The sequence below is a fragment of the Syngnathus scovelli genome, chromosome 1 (assembly GCF_024217435.2).
Source record: "Syngnathus scovelli strain Florida chromosome 1, RoL_Ssco_1.2, whole genome shotgun sequence".
NCBI classification, from domain to species: domain Eukaryota; kingdom Metazoa; phylum Chordata; class Actinopteri; order Syngnathiformes; family Syngnathidae; genus Syngnathus; species Syngnathus scovelli.
Window position 1 is genome coordinate 24336896 of NC_090847.1, and position 13429 is coordinate 24350324.

General features: G+C 44.4%; 2 protein-coding genes and 1 long non-coding RNA gene across 4 annotated transcripts; 2 read left to right on the forward strand and 1 right to left on the reverse strand.

Annotated features, from left to right (window-relative positions):
- Positions 1-903: 903 nt before the first annotated feature.
- Positions 904-5754, forward strand: tnk1 (tyrosine kinase, non-receptor, 1). The gene is made up of 13 exons (XM_049741886.2): positions 904-1183; positions 2048-2257; positions 2396-2466; positions 2549-2713; positions 2835-2987; positions 3063-3340; positions 3497-3623; positions 3689-3930; positions 4147-4368; positions 4462-4523; positions 4605-5023; positions 5202-5297; positions 5405-5754. Exons 2-13 carry the CDS (start codon positions 2101-2103, stop codon positions 5579-5581), a joined length of 2169 nt encoding a protein of 722 aa, XP_049597843.1. The 5' UTR covers positions 904-1183; positions 2048-2100; the 3' UTR covers positions 5582-5754.
- Positions 5755-6316: 562 nt separating this feature from the next.
- LOC125981856 (phospholipid scramblase 2) lies at positions 6317-9156 on the reverse strand. Of its 2 annotated transcripts, XM_049741897.2 has the most exons (8): positions 8871-9155; positions 8528-8596; positions 8165-8418; positions 7914-7956; positions 7630-7850; positions 6883-7044; positions 6644-6805; positions 6317-6568 (listed from the first exon to the last, which is right to left on the reverse strand). In XM_049741897.2, the coding sequence occupies exons 2-8, from the start codon at positions 8532-8534 to the stop codon at positions 6509-6511; spliced, it is 909 nt and encodes a 302-aa protein (XP_049597854.1). In that variant the 5' UTR covers positions 8535-8596; positions 8871-9155; the 3' UTR covers positions 6317-6508. The 2 variants fall into 2 exon arrangements, with proteins under 2 accessions (XP_049597854.1, XP_049597862.1); XM_049741905.2 differs by lacking the exon at positions 8528-8596 and having other exon boundaries at positions 8871-9156.
- A 591-nt stretch (positions 9157-9747) lies between these two features.
- LOC125981868 (uncharacterized) lies at positions 9748-13416 on the forward strand. Its single transcript, XR_007486189.2, has 5 exons — positions 9748-10989; positions 11473-11556; positions 11641-11780; positions 12067-12136; positions 12213-13416. It is a non-coding gene; the product is annotated as an uncharacterized lncRNA (long non-coding RNA).
- Positions 13417-13429: the final 13 nt, after the last annotated feature.

The window sequence follows — 13429 nt, forward strand, 5'->3', positions numbered from 1 at the left end:
AAATGGTTATCATTGCTCTTTTCCACTCTGAAAAGCAACAAATCATCCGGTCCGATGTGGAGGACTGACTGTGGCAGGAAGTGCAAAGTTCAGACAAGATTGGATTGCTGCATACAAACGCGTCAGAGGCTGCAAAGAAATCCTGTTGAACCTGCTTAGCAGGCGCCGCTATAGAGTGGGAGAAACCCTTGAAAAACACATACTTCACCCGGAGAACATCTTTTCAAAACTGGAAACCACTCATGTAGCCATCATGAAACTAACATTTTATACTTTTAGAAAACATGATCATATTTGGTTATATTATCCCGAAGAAATACTATATGGTGTAGGTTTGGCATTTGTAATTATATTCGTAATTGTATTTGGTCAATTAATTAAATTGTTTTGGATATCTTACATGAAACATACTGCAGTAATACTAAACAGTCATTATAAAATCAGATTAACCAAAAGAGGCCAAATTGCCAAAATATTGAATTGCTTATTTTGTAAAGGCTTTTCATGATTTATATAGTCTTTATGCAGGTTTTCATTGTATATTTTGATCATCTATATTTAAATTTGTTTTAATATTGGGGAAAATATAAAACCAATTTGAGTAGTATAATGTTGTAATATTAAATGTAGCTACGATGAACGATATTTAATGGAAAGAAAGAAATAGGCGTTTCTACATTTTTTTTTTGCCTTTAAACAAAAACATTTTCATTAAGGACTACATTTTTAACACGTTGAGCACAAAGCCCACCCCGGCTGTTGTACTTTCAATTAAGTACTAGGTTTATTTTAGATACTTAAAAAAAATATTTTTATTCATTTTCTTTTGTTTCAAATGTCACTTGCGTCCTTAACGCGTCGATTCAGGTGAGGCATGGGCGGAAAAAGGTGTAACTTATCCCGGAAATGAGAAAAAAAAAAAAAAAAAAAGACAGGTACGTTCCTGGAGTCTCACTGACTTTTTGTTGACTCGCTCCGAATTGAAACCGAACGAGCTTAAAGTGACGTTTAGCGGATTTTTTTTCTTTTTCTGTTTGTGAAAGACAAGAGGGAATTCTGGAATCTGTGGCGCTTTGTGAAGACTTTTCAAAAGATTTGTGGGGTGGACGAAGACATGCCGTCTGGAGTAAAGGTGTGTGTGGGGGGGTGACGACGAGCTGTCAACATTCGTCGCTTACTCTATGTAAGTTTCAAATAGAAAGCACGCATGACACATTGGAATTATATTTTGCATATCTTTCATTTGTAATGAATAACTTATTAACACTTGCATTACACTGCGATACACACCACTGTATCTACTCCGATATAGTGACGTTTTATTATCGATAATAGTTAATGTATAGAATATATTTGTCGCGTAAAATGACTCACCTTTACAGTATATAATTAAATAGGAAGTGTTTAGCTTGTCCGCCTTACAATTCTGAGGGTCTGGGTTCGAACCTGTGGAACTTACACTTTTGCAAGACTAAATACGATTTTCAGCATTATCAAGAGTCCAGTCAATTTTTGTGAACCAATTTAGGTGTTTGTATTTGTTGTTCATTATTAAAAGAATTAAATGTAAGCAAATGAGAAATGTAAATATTTAACCGTACACACTTTAACTACTTTTTTTTTCCAACGTCATCAATGATCAACCTGGCCATGACTGCCCTTTAAAAAGATGAACTAAAATGTCCATAGATGTGAGCGCTATTGCTCGTTTATCATATGGTAGGTCCCCTGCTCGTGGGTGCACCCAAAGTCAGGTACCATGGATGGATACCAACTGATGATTGTGTTGACGTTACGGAGTGTGATCACAAGGAGTCAAGTGTGTTTTCAGTAGCTGAGCCGGTTAAAGATTCATCACTGTGCACATAAACGTTAGCATCACAAGCGCTAACTTTGCTAGTTCCCGTTCATTTGTCCCCCCACATGCTGACAACTCAGGGTAGTTGAAGGCCAACTGGGCATTAAAACACATTTAACATGAGCCACATCAAGATCAAACAAAACAAGTTATTTGTCTCCTGCTAAAATCTCAGTGAAACTATTGCAGAAAAGCTTCAGTATTACCCGCCCGCTGCCTGCTTGCGCTCCGAGCGCCCGCCAATGGAGCAGGACACACAATGGTTGTATCAACTCCTGGCTGACGTGCAGCTGGAGAAGTTCTACCTGCGCGTCCGCGACGGCCTCAACATCACGCGCATCGAGCACTTTGCCTACGTCAAGGAGACCGACCTGGAACACGTCGGCATCAGCAAACCCGGTGAGCCTCATATTAAAGAGAGTATGCGCCATTGCAAAATGTCCAAAGCGTCGTAATACATTCAATCAAGCGCATGTACTTGGTTTTCATTTTCCATCGGCCGATTCTATTCTTGACATCGCACTTTTTTTTCTGAAGCACAAAGAAGATTATGGGACGCACTAAAACGTCACAAGACATCTCGAAGCTGGCGCTCGTGGGTGCCTAAGGTATGAGAACATGGAAAAAAAAAAAAAAAACACAACTGCATTCATGACGCACCTGAGCCACCGTGATGTCTCGCACACGCAGGGGCCGAGCGGTCGCGGTCCAGACAGCGAGCCCAACGTGGAAAGCGCCAGCCGGGCGCTCCCCAGCCTCATCCAGGATAGCGAGCTGGTTCTCGGGGAGAGGCTGGGCTCCGGCTCCTTTGGGGTGGTCAAGAAGGGCGAGTGGCACACGCCCACCGGAAGAGTTGTAAGATAAATGCAAACGTGGAGGTTGGGGGTTTGATGTTTTGACGGTCTTTGGATGAGAAAAGTTTCTAAAATAATACCGCAAAATGAAGAAAATGTCACTTTGTTTTGGTTTGCTGCAGGTACCCGTGGCGGTGAAATCTCTGCGGAGCAGTTTGTCCCGCCAGGCGGACACCTTAACAGACTTTTTGCAAGAAGTCACCTGCATGCAGTCGCTGGACCACCCGCACATCATACGACTTTACGGCGTGGTGCTCACGCAGCCCCTGAAAATGGTGAGTGAAGCCCCACCGCTAACGCCCGCCACCTTCTTGGTGCTAACGAGCCTGCCGCTCTGCCCCCCCTTGCAGGTGACCGAGCTGGCCTCGCAGGGCTCGCTGTACGACACGCTGCGCTCGCGGCAGTTCGAGTACCCGCTGTCGCGTTTGTGGCTCTTCGCCTGCCAGATCGCGTCGGGCATGGACTACCTGGAGACGCGGCGCTTCATCCACAGGGACCTGGCGGCCCGCAACGTCCTGCTGGCGTCTCGAGAGATGGTGAAAATCGGCGATTTTGGCCTGATGAGGGGCCTGAGCCATGACGCCGACCACTACGTCATGTCGGCGCATCGGCGGATCCCCTTCGCATGGTGAGCGCCCAAACTAACTCATTCGCTCGTGTCAAATGGATATGACGTCTATAGCCGTCAATGGCAGTAAAGTTAAGCAGCAATTGACTACAGTCGCCGTTTTGAACTTTGGTACCCCAATTGCTCTGCTATTCACAATTTTTTTACGCCTGCCAGGTGTGCTCCGGAGAGCCTCCGCGTGGGTTCCTTCTCGCATGCGTCCGACGTGTGGATGTTTGGCGTTACCCTGTGGGAGATGTTCACTTACTGCGAGGAGCCGTGGTTCGGCCTGTCGGGAAGACAGGTAAATGGGCGGGGCACAGCGGCCAGCTGGGCTGAGCTGAGCTGAGCTGAGCTTTTGTTTTGCAGATCCTATGGCGCGTGGAGCGCGAGGGCGAGCGGCTGGAGAAGCCACCCGACTCGCCTCAAGAGTTGTACGCCGTCATGAGGAAATGTTGGGCGTGCGAGCCGGCCGAGCGGCCCGATTTCGCCCGCCTCATCGCAATGGTGACCGAGGCCAAGCCCATGGAGGTCCAGGCCGGCCGGGAATTCTCCGAAGCCAGGAAGCTGGCGCTGGCGCCCGGGGATCTCGTTACCGTCGTCGAGCACGGGTAACTAGGACTGGGCATCTGTAAAGCTGTCGCTAGGCTATGCCTGATAAATTTTCCTCACAGAAATATATTTTTCGTTGGATTATGACTAAATTATACAATTCATCTCTGATAAGACGGCAATTGTTTGAAAGAGTCGTGAGGCGCGGGCAAATTAAAAATGGAAGGCGTATCCCAAAACTGACCGAGCTGATGCGATGTCCACCTACCGTCCAGCCTAGAGCTCAGCGAGTGGCGTGGCCAGAACCAGAGGACGCTCAGTGTGGGCTGGTTCCCTCCGAGCGTCATCGTGCCCCCCGCTCCGGCACTAGTCCCTCCCGTTGCAGTAAACCCCACCTCCACTTTCATCTCACCCCCGCTGAAGGGCAGCCTGCATCACGCGGCGCATGGGGATGTCCACGTGTCTCGTAGCTGGGGATCGCCCGACAACCTGGACGAGTCAGTCGCTGCAATATAATACAATACGCGGCGGGGGGGGGGGGGGGGGGGGGGGGGGATGCTTACCTACTCATACTTGTGTGGTGTGTGCAGAGGCAGTAGCAGCTGGAAGCAACCCAGGGAGAAGGAGACATCCAATCTGCTCAAATTGTCAGGTACTGTATTTCTTCAGATAATTCCCTCCGATCCAGAAAAGGCCCGACCTACATTCTTCATTAGTGTCGTATGTCCCGCAGGTATTTCCCGAAGCCTAGAGTCAGTTTTGAGCGGTCGGCAGTCGCAAGCGCCTCCACCGCCCCCCTCAGGGAGGGCGGGAGCTCCGCCGATGGTGGCCCGCAGCGTGGTTGTCCAGCAGGACCCCCGGCGTTTCAGCGAGGCCAGCGTCCTGCCGCCTGCCCGACCGCCACCGCCCAACCTCAAGCGCTCCAACTGGAAACCTCAGAAAAGGCCCACAGTGCACCCGATCTCGGGCTCCCACTGGCTGCCACCGCCGCCGCCGCCACCTCCTTCAGGAGGGGGCGCCAACCTGGCCAAAATGTCCCAGCTGGCACGTTCCACCCCTCAACTGGATGATTACGGGGACGGGAGAGAGCGGCTTCGTGAAAGGGAGAAGCCGTCCCCTGTGCTCTACACCAGGGACACGCTCATCTCACAGGTATTTTATTTCCTCCCCGTAATTAATTAATCCAACGAGATTACAACTGTACTGGGGAATATTTTCTCCCAACATTTGTTGCTCATATATAAATGTAAAAATCGTATAAGATGACAATCTAATTTCTCGTAAAATTAGGACGGTCGTCTCTTCTCACTCTTCTGGTTGTTGTGTTCAGGTGATGGAGGCCGTGCACGGGGTAACCATCGAAGAGGCTCACGGCGCTCTGCAACGCAACGACTGGAACCCGCTGCGAGCTGAGCAGCAACTTAAGGTGAGAAATCAGACCTTTTTTTTTTTTTTAATCCTGCGAAGATTACGACTTTATTTTCTCGTTTGTTTTGTCAAAACCTTTGCACTAATACTTTGGACTGTCACTAGTTGGAACAGCTCTACTCGCTGAGTCTGTGCTCTCGAGAGGACTGCCTGCGGATCCTGACCAGGTACCAGTGGAACCTGCAGCTGGCCAGCCGCTACCTCATCCGCTGGTCGCGCGACGAACGGTCCGCTTCGGCCGAAAGGGAGCGGGCAGCGCTTAGCGGCGAGCGACGGCTGTAAAACTGCAATGTCACTTTTCAAAAGACACTACTTACACTTTTTTAAAAGTATATTTCCTGGGATGTTCATATTGTTCTGTTGAATGAATTGATTTTGAGAAGTTCTTGCATCTTGTATAACATTTACATTTAAAAAAGACATTTTTGTGCGATTCATTTTCTTTTTAACTCAAATGTGTGTTTGATATTTATTTAAGTACAACTACTGGTAAATTGCTGCGAGCATGTAGCTTTCCTTATTATGGAGTGGGCTCAAGTTTTTTTTTTTGGTCCTATATTATTTAAACAAAAACTGAATTTATCAGAAACTAATGATCACAATTATATAGGTATAGATGAAAAAAGAAACAACGTGACTAGCAGTGTCATGGGTATATTAATACACAGTGCTTCTATTTTTACATTCATATTGATTAAAAAATGTCAGAAATGTTTCAAACAGATATGTAGAAAAGTGACTATTGGATGAGAGGTAGTGTCAATATCTGCCAACAATTCTCGGAGTGGCTAAATAATCAGGCATGTGAGTAGGAGCCTGGCACATTATCCAAGGAGAATAAATGAATTTTGCGGGATGACTGGCACGGCTTCAGTGGAGGAAAAATTTCATTAAAATCGCATTATTTACAATTTGCACATATTCGGACTGAGCCTCATCACACAGCCTGGACGTGACACGCCACTACAATGCCCGCTGTTGGATGTCTTGACATAAAGTCAGTTCAAATCCAATTCGTTTTTCTTTTTTTTTTTTTAGCTCTTGCAAGTTTTTTTTTTTTTTTGCCATGTGGCATATTGTGTTTGGGGGAGCCTCCTTAAACATTGCAGTACTATCCGACCCAGGATACACAAAGTGGAACTTCCTATTGGAGTGATAAGTGGCGGTCGGACAGATATTCCCAAAATTCTTAACTATTCATTTGCTTTTTTAAGAGAAGACGGTGCTGCGCTGATTGGCCTCACCCACTTTCTCAAAGAACATGAAATCCTGTCAAGAAAACGAAAAGGAACCGCTCAGCAATGCGTTTTGGGCGTAAGCGAGATGAAGAGGAAGCAAACTTACAATGAGGAAGCAGGTGCCCAGGAGGACAGCTTTCATTTTCACGTCCAGATCCAAAGGGAACTGGATGCCAAAGTTGTCCGTGTCGGTGAAGACTTCCTTCAAGAGGCCGCTCCACTGCTTGCTGATGCGACCGATGGGCTGACTGCTATCTTTGCCCGTCAGCTGCAAAACAAACAGCGAGAGTCACAAATGTACAAGGGAAAAAAATAAATCTATAAAAGTGCTGTAGTTTGTTTGACCTCAAAGTTGACATCCCCGCAGCAGTTGCAGGCGAAACAAGGCCCCTCCAGCTTCAACAGGGTCTCCTTGTTGGGCCCCTGGATGGAGAAGCGTGGAATGAACGGGTGCCAGTCCTGCTTGACGAAGCCCACGGTGGTACCTGGCGGCGCCTGCACCTCCATCTGGGGAGAAGAGGGAGGGGCCGGGGCATCAGACACAACCACAGAATTCACACTTGACAATCCTTGACAATCCCACCATGTCGCTAGCGGTTCAATGTGGTTTCCATAGTCCTCTTCAAAAGTATTGGAACACCAAGGTCAATTTATTTGTAATCAAGCCTTCACTATAGTCATCGTTGCAGTATACAAATTGGCCTTGCTGTTCTAATACTTTTGGCACGGACTGAACAGCTGAGTTTAGAGAGCGCGTTAGCAAACATCACCGAGGTGGCATGACTCCAGTTAGGAGCGCAAACAACAAGCGAGCAGTCAAAGAAGATCATGTGTGTGCTCAAACCAGCTGCTCAGCTTTCCATTCCACAAAGCACAGTGGGTTTGGGAAATCCCACGGGATCAGGACTAAATTTGATTGATTTGATTTGGATTCAAATTGAATCAACAATTTCAAATGTGATAGGTTTAACAAAATGGCTCATCGCCAATCAGATTGCAGCGACAACGCTGAGCGGGCAGATTAGACTGACATGGCAACACGGAGACTGAAATGTGATTGGAACAAAAAGAAAAATGAGAAGGAAAGCAAACCTCTTGCAGGCAGCACGGACACCAGCACGAAACGCAGCGGAAGGGCCTGATGAGGCGGATGACCTCGCGGTCACTGTTGTCCTTAATCTTCATGTCAAAGCTGCGCAGCGAGCCGCAGCAGTTGCGCGTGCAGCAATCGTTCTTCTCCTTAGCTTTGTAGATCTTCTGACCAAGGCTGTTCTTGATCTCATACTGGTTGTTGGTCTCGAAGCCGATGAACGCTAGCAAACGGCAATCGGTTACCTTGCGACGTTTTTAGTCGAGGGGGAGCCGGAGCAGCCTACCTTCCAGAAGTTCCACTTTCTGGTGGATCAGAATCTGGTCAATCTAAAAAGAAAACAAACAAGGAGATGAACTGCATTGTTTTTCTCACTGCTAAGTGTTTGACTCATAAAATAATCACAATCTTGCACAACGTACCGTACAAAGGTCAAAAAGCAGAAGCTGAACCTTTATGGTTTCTTTTTTTTTTTTTTTTACAAACAATACTAATAGAGTCAACCACACACTAAGACATGCTGAAGAATCGAGTTACCTGAGTGAGGTATTCGAGCCCGGGAGGAACCCCAACAGGTACCACAGGAACTGGGGCTGGCGCAGGGCTGATGGCCCCTGGGGAGCCGCCCATTGGTCCCGGTTGAAACACAACAGGAGGTGGACCTTGGGTGTAGTCAATGTTGAAACCTGGGGTTGGAGCGGGGGCCCCATACCCGCCTTGAAATGTAGGATAGGGGGCCACCGATTGGCCCCCTTGATGAGTCATTGGGTAGGGCACCTGGTTGTTGTAACCTGGCAAAAACAACAGAGCTCAGCAGCACAAAACTGGTGTGACACAACCATGCAAATCTTGTTAAACAACTTAAAAAGTAAAAACAGATCAAACATGTGTGCAACTAACCTGACATAATGAGTGGTTGTGACTTCACGTTACCTCTTTCTCAACTTCCTGTCACTTCTTCTGGGGAAACTAATGGGAGTGACGGAAGCGCGTTTAAACTTTTTCAAAAATGTTAAAGTGACGGTTTTGAAAATGTATACAGATACACAAACAATGCCCCTCTACAAATAATTATTTGTTTCCATCACTAGCGAGTGCGGGCCTTCGGTGACTGGAACAAAGTTAAACGACATTTGACCGCATGGAAACGAAACATTTTTTTTCGTCCGACCACTCAAAAATAACGTTGTTTTTTTCATCGTTGTTGTTTTTAAAGCTGAAGCTACAGTCGACATAAACTCACCAGTTGAATGAGCAACTGTTTGAGCTCCTCCAAGGTAGAAAAAGTCCACAATCTCGTCGTTTGGTTCGTATATGTTGCTGTAGATTCCTCCCAAGGAAACAGTCTTCCCGTTTGATCCACGCCCCTTTCTTTATCCTTTTTTTTTTTTTTACGTTCGTCATCACGCACAGTGAAAAAAGTGAACGCCCAATCTTTAAATAGTCACGATTGTGGCTCCATAAATGCTACGGGATGTATGGATGGCGTTTCAGCTTGTTCTCTTCGATTTGCGTTGTTTCGATTTTGCTGAAAGATAAGTACCAGTGGATACTGACGTCATTGGATTTACTGTTATTGTGCTGTCCACAAGAGGGTGCCATTACGCCACTCACGCTTACCTCTGAAAAATATTGCAAAAGTTTTAGTTTTTTAAATACATTAAGATCATTGCTTACGAAATAGAACTTGTCTTCATTAAATTAGTTATGGGATATTATTGCATTTCTAGTTATTATTTTATCGTTTTTCTTTTGCTGTCATTCATTCTTCACTCGATTTTTTTTACTTCAGAAATATATATTTTACGAATAAAGACATGACCACAATGACAGTAATAATAATAATAATAATAATAATAATAATAATAATAATAATAATAATAATAATAAAAATTTGTTGGCAGACAGTCATGGAATACAGACATCTTCCTCTCTTTTGCCACAATATAATAATATGAATACAGACACGCAATTCATTAAATGTAATCAGCAATAATTGTATTTGTTTTAATTCATTTATGTATTATTTTTAAAAGCATATTTCTCATACATTATTATTATTATTATTATTATTATTATTATTATTATTATTATACATACACACGTTCACATACACGCATGCATACACACTGTATATACAACTGTCATGTTCTTTCTGTCATGTCCTTTTTTAAATTTAGTTTGTATTTAGACTTTCTATGTTTTCCTTGTTCCTATATATATAAATGTCATTTTTCTCTTGCGTTCCAATTTTTCAATATCTCGTTAGGTTATTGTTTCCACCTTGTCTTGTCGGTTTGATGTGGGTCTTGCGGTATTATCTCCATCCGCACTGGGTGGTCCCCATCTACACGAGAAATTTGATGAGTCCTCGATAAGGACGCTAATCAGTCAGTGTGCAAAAGCGGCGCTGCCTCGCTTCATTTACGTGTGCGCTCGCTCAACGCTGGAAAATGCAACTTCAAGACTGCTCAACGCACTTAGCCGCGGGAATTCGAGACGTAAAATGGGCACAAAAGTCTTTTGTAATCGCTCCCGAAACAAAGTCGGAATTCTAATGAGAAATAGTGCCCATTTAAGAGGAAAGAATTAGGAGAAGAAAGTCACGATTCCTCACACAATTATTATTTGTCGTAAATGTTACTGAAACCTTACGGGTGGTTCTGAAAAAGTCATTTTTAAGTGAAGCAGTTGTAAAAAAAACATTTCTTTGCGTATGTAATATACTGCCTCCTGGTGGCCATGGCGCGGACATAAACAGAAGGAGCTGAGCAATGACATTTAAATTGTATTCAAATTTTCGTACACCTCTTATACCACGAATTGTATTTGATTATATTAGTATTTTAGAATATTAGTACTGTTGTATATCTTTTTATAAAATACAATACTGGTGAAAATTAGTTTTCAGGGCGGCTGGAACAGATGAATGGCATTTCTATTCATTTCAGTGGGGTGAGATGATGTGAGCTGCGCTTATGCTCACAGTACGAATCAAACTCATTGGTCAATTAAAACATGATTTAAAAAAATATACTGTTTGTTTTTCCATCCAAAATGTAAGACAAGAGGAAAAATTAGTAGCAACGTCTCGTTTGGCGACGTGAGGAAATTGCTATGATATGCTCTTGGCATGTGAACGTGTGCCAAGGCGTGTCGCGCACATTTTTCCTGTTGTTGATAACGTGAAGATGGAGATGGAGCGTAATTGTCTCGCGCAGCCTAAACAGCCCTGTGTCATATAAACCCTCCCAGGACTCGGAGCTACAAAAAGCCCGCACGCCGCATTTACCCACAACACTACACCGCGCCACCACACCACGACATCATCGCCCCGCTTACGAACTGAAAATCTCGAAGAGGTAAGAGCTTCACGAGCACATTGAAACGGAATTAAAGTCGATAAAAATGCTAAATTGACTAAATCATTTGTGGATTTTATATCAGCTACAAGTTTTCAAGAAAAAAAAATCATTTCCAAAAGTGATGTCAGAACTTTACATAAAAAGTCATCAATTTTACAACCATTTTTTTTTTTTTACAAGGAAATGTATTTAAGAAAAGGTGTCAATTTTACAAGATAAATGTAAAACCTTTGCATTGTAAAAACATTCTGAGAACAGTCATAAAGTTGCAACTTTGCCAGATTAAAGGTATTGGGAATTAGACTTTCCTTTAACAATTAAAAAAAAAAATCATAAACTTGTCAAAGAAAAAATATATTTATGGGGTTTGCCTTGGAAGCTAGCGTACTTCAGCAAAATAATTATTTCAATCATTAGTCTTATTTTGTTGCTTCTGCTGGATTACTTTTCTTTTTTTCCCCCCTCTTGTCGGTGTTTTAGATGCTTTGTTCCAGGTGTGTGCTGCCCTTGTTGGGTGTGTTCCTGTTCCTGGAAGTTGCGGCCGGAAGACCGAGGACCAGAAAGGTAGTTTGTTCTGCTGCTATGAGATGCCATGATTGGGTTGTAATCTCTTGCTATTCTCTGGTGACCTGCCGCTCGCCACATCAGGAAGTCAGCACGGTGGAACAAGAGCAGGAACAGGCGCAGATGGCAGGCTGGGATGTCCCAGCCATCGATGGCGAGTTCAACCCACAGCCAACGGCAGTCCTCCGCACTCGCCACAACCAACATACCAGCAACCAAAGGAGGTAAACAAGGAGCTCTTTAAAATCCAAAAACTATAAACATATTGGAGGAAAAAATGCGATGAGTTTTCATTCTGAATAAGAAAATAAGGCAATATATGACAATGAAGGTTCCAATTTGACATGCAGAAGTCCTATTTTAGCAATTAAGGCAGTCACAAGGATGATGTTGCTTGACGACAAAACCAAACAACTCCCTTTAAAAACAAGACCACAAATACAATTTGCAGCATGACAAAAATATCTCCCAATTATGATTGTTACGAGACCAAAGCTTTTGTTTTTGCAGAAGGAAGGCGAAAGTGGCTCGTGTGGATTCTATTGGCAGTTCGCTGATGTCAACTTTCAGGAAAGCAAAGGTGCTCTCCCCAAAATCAGCTCACAATTAACAAGTGCTCAGTTGCGTTTGAATAACACAGAACTTTTTTTTTGTAGGATTAACCGGACCACGACTGGCAAGAACGCATTGGCCATCTTTCATTTGAATTATTATCATTATTCACTTCACTGGTTCTTTTATCTCAAACAATTTATTTTAGGTGCATTACCTGACATGTTTCGGTTTGTACTTCCGCCTTCATCAGAGTGCCAAGGTCTGTCTATACGTTGGGCTCAAATAATTACACCAAAATCAGAGAATACTGCAAGAAGTGTCCATGGCCTTCTCAACATGAATTGTGGCCGAGAGCCCGAAATGAACCGCCCAATCATATTGAACTGTTTCATTAAGAACAGTCATGACTCCCTACAGAGAGTTCAGGATCCTAACAGCCTGGAGTACGAAGCTGTTGGCGAGTCTGTTGGTGCGGGAGCGCAGGCTCCTGTACCTCTTCCCAGAGGGCAGCAGATCAAACAAAGTGTGAGCGGGGTGACTCACGTCAAACACAATCGTGGTCGCCTTGCGGGTGAGATGGGAGGTGTAAATGTCCTTCAGGGAGGGGAGTGAAGAACCATCAAATCCTACCAGCTGTGTTCACTATGCGCACTATGCAGGGTCTTCAAGTTGTAGCCACCCCACACAGCGATACAACTGGAGAGGACGCTCTCAGCGGTGCCACGGTAGAATGTACGCATGATGGCTGGTGGAGCACCTGCTAGCCTGATGTTTGCATGAAATGACTTTTTTTGTGTCTTTCTTTTTTACGCTACACTAGTGTGGAGGACTTTGGAGAAGCTGTCGGTGAATGCTTCATTTGCGCAATACTACATTAGGCGCAGGGTTCATTGCCATCGCCGGCCATCTTGTGTGGGCTTTGCATGTTTTCACCCCTTCCCTGCGTGGGTTTCCTCCCACGTTCCAAACACACGCATGATAGGCGGAATGGCCGCTCCTAATTGGTTTTTTTTGTTTTGTTTTTTTAATGGTGACAGACAGACTACCCGCGACCCTCGTGGGGATAAGCGCTTCAGGACAATGGATGGATTTGATTACGTGAATAGCAATATCAAAATTGTTACAAAGCAGTATACAATCATTCTTTTCCAAATGGTTCCAAAGAGCAATACAAAATGCACCCAAATGGCGTCATGAGGAAGTCTAATACTCGTACCTCAGGCGTAATAAATTAGTGATCAAATTGACCAGATTATAAAATTGCCCTGTCCAAACCAGTAAACGATTAAATGAGTTAACCAGGTGACACACCGATTGT

Coding starts and splice junctions, on each gene's coding strand:
- LOC125981856 (XM_049741897.2), bottom strand. Junction 6,806..6,882: donor GCGGGGATGTCAACTTTGAG/GTCAAACAAACT, acceptor TTTGTTTTGCAG/CTGACGGGCAAAGATAGCAG. Junction 6,569..6,643: donor TGGGCACCTGCTTCCTCATT/GTAAGTTTGCTT, acceptor TTTTCTTGACAG/GATTTCATGTTCTTTGAGAA.
- tnk1 (XM_049741886.2), top strand. CDS start 2,101: ATGGAGCAGGACACACAATGGTTGTATCAACTCCTGGCTGACGTGCAG. Junction 2,714..2,834: donor ACACGCCCACCGGAAGAGTT/GTAAGATAAATG, acceptor GGTTTGCTGCAG/GTACCCGTGGCGGTGAAATC. Junction 5,024..5,201: donor GGGACACGCTCATCTCACAG/GTATTTTATTTC, acceptor TGTTGTGTTCAG/GTGATGGAGGCCGTGCACGG.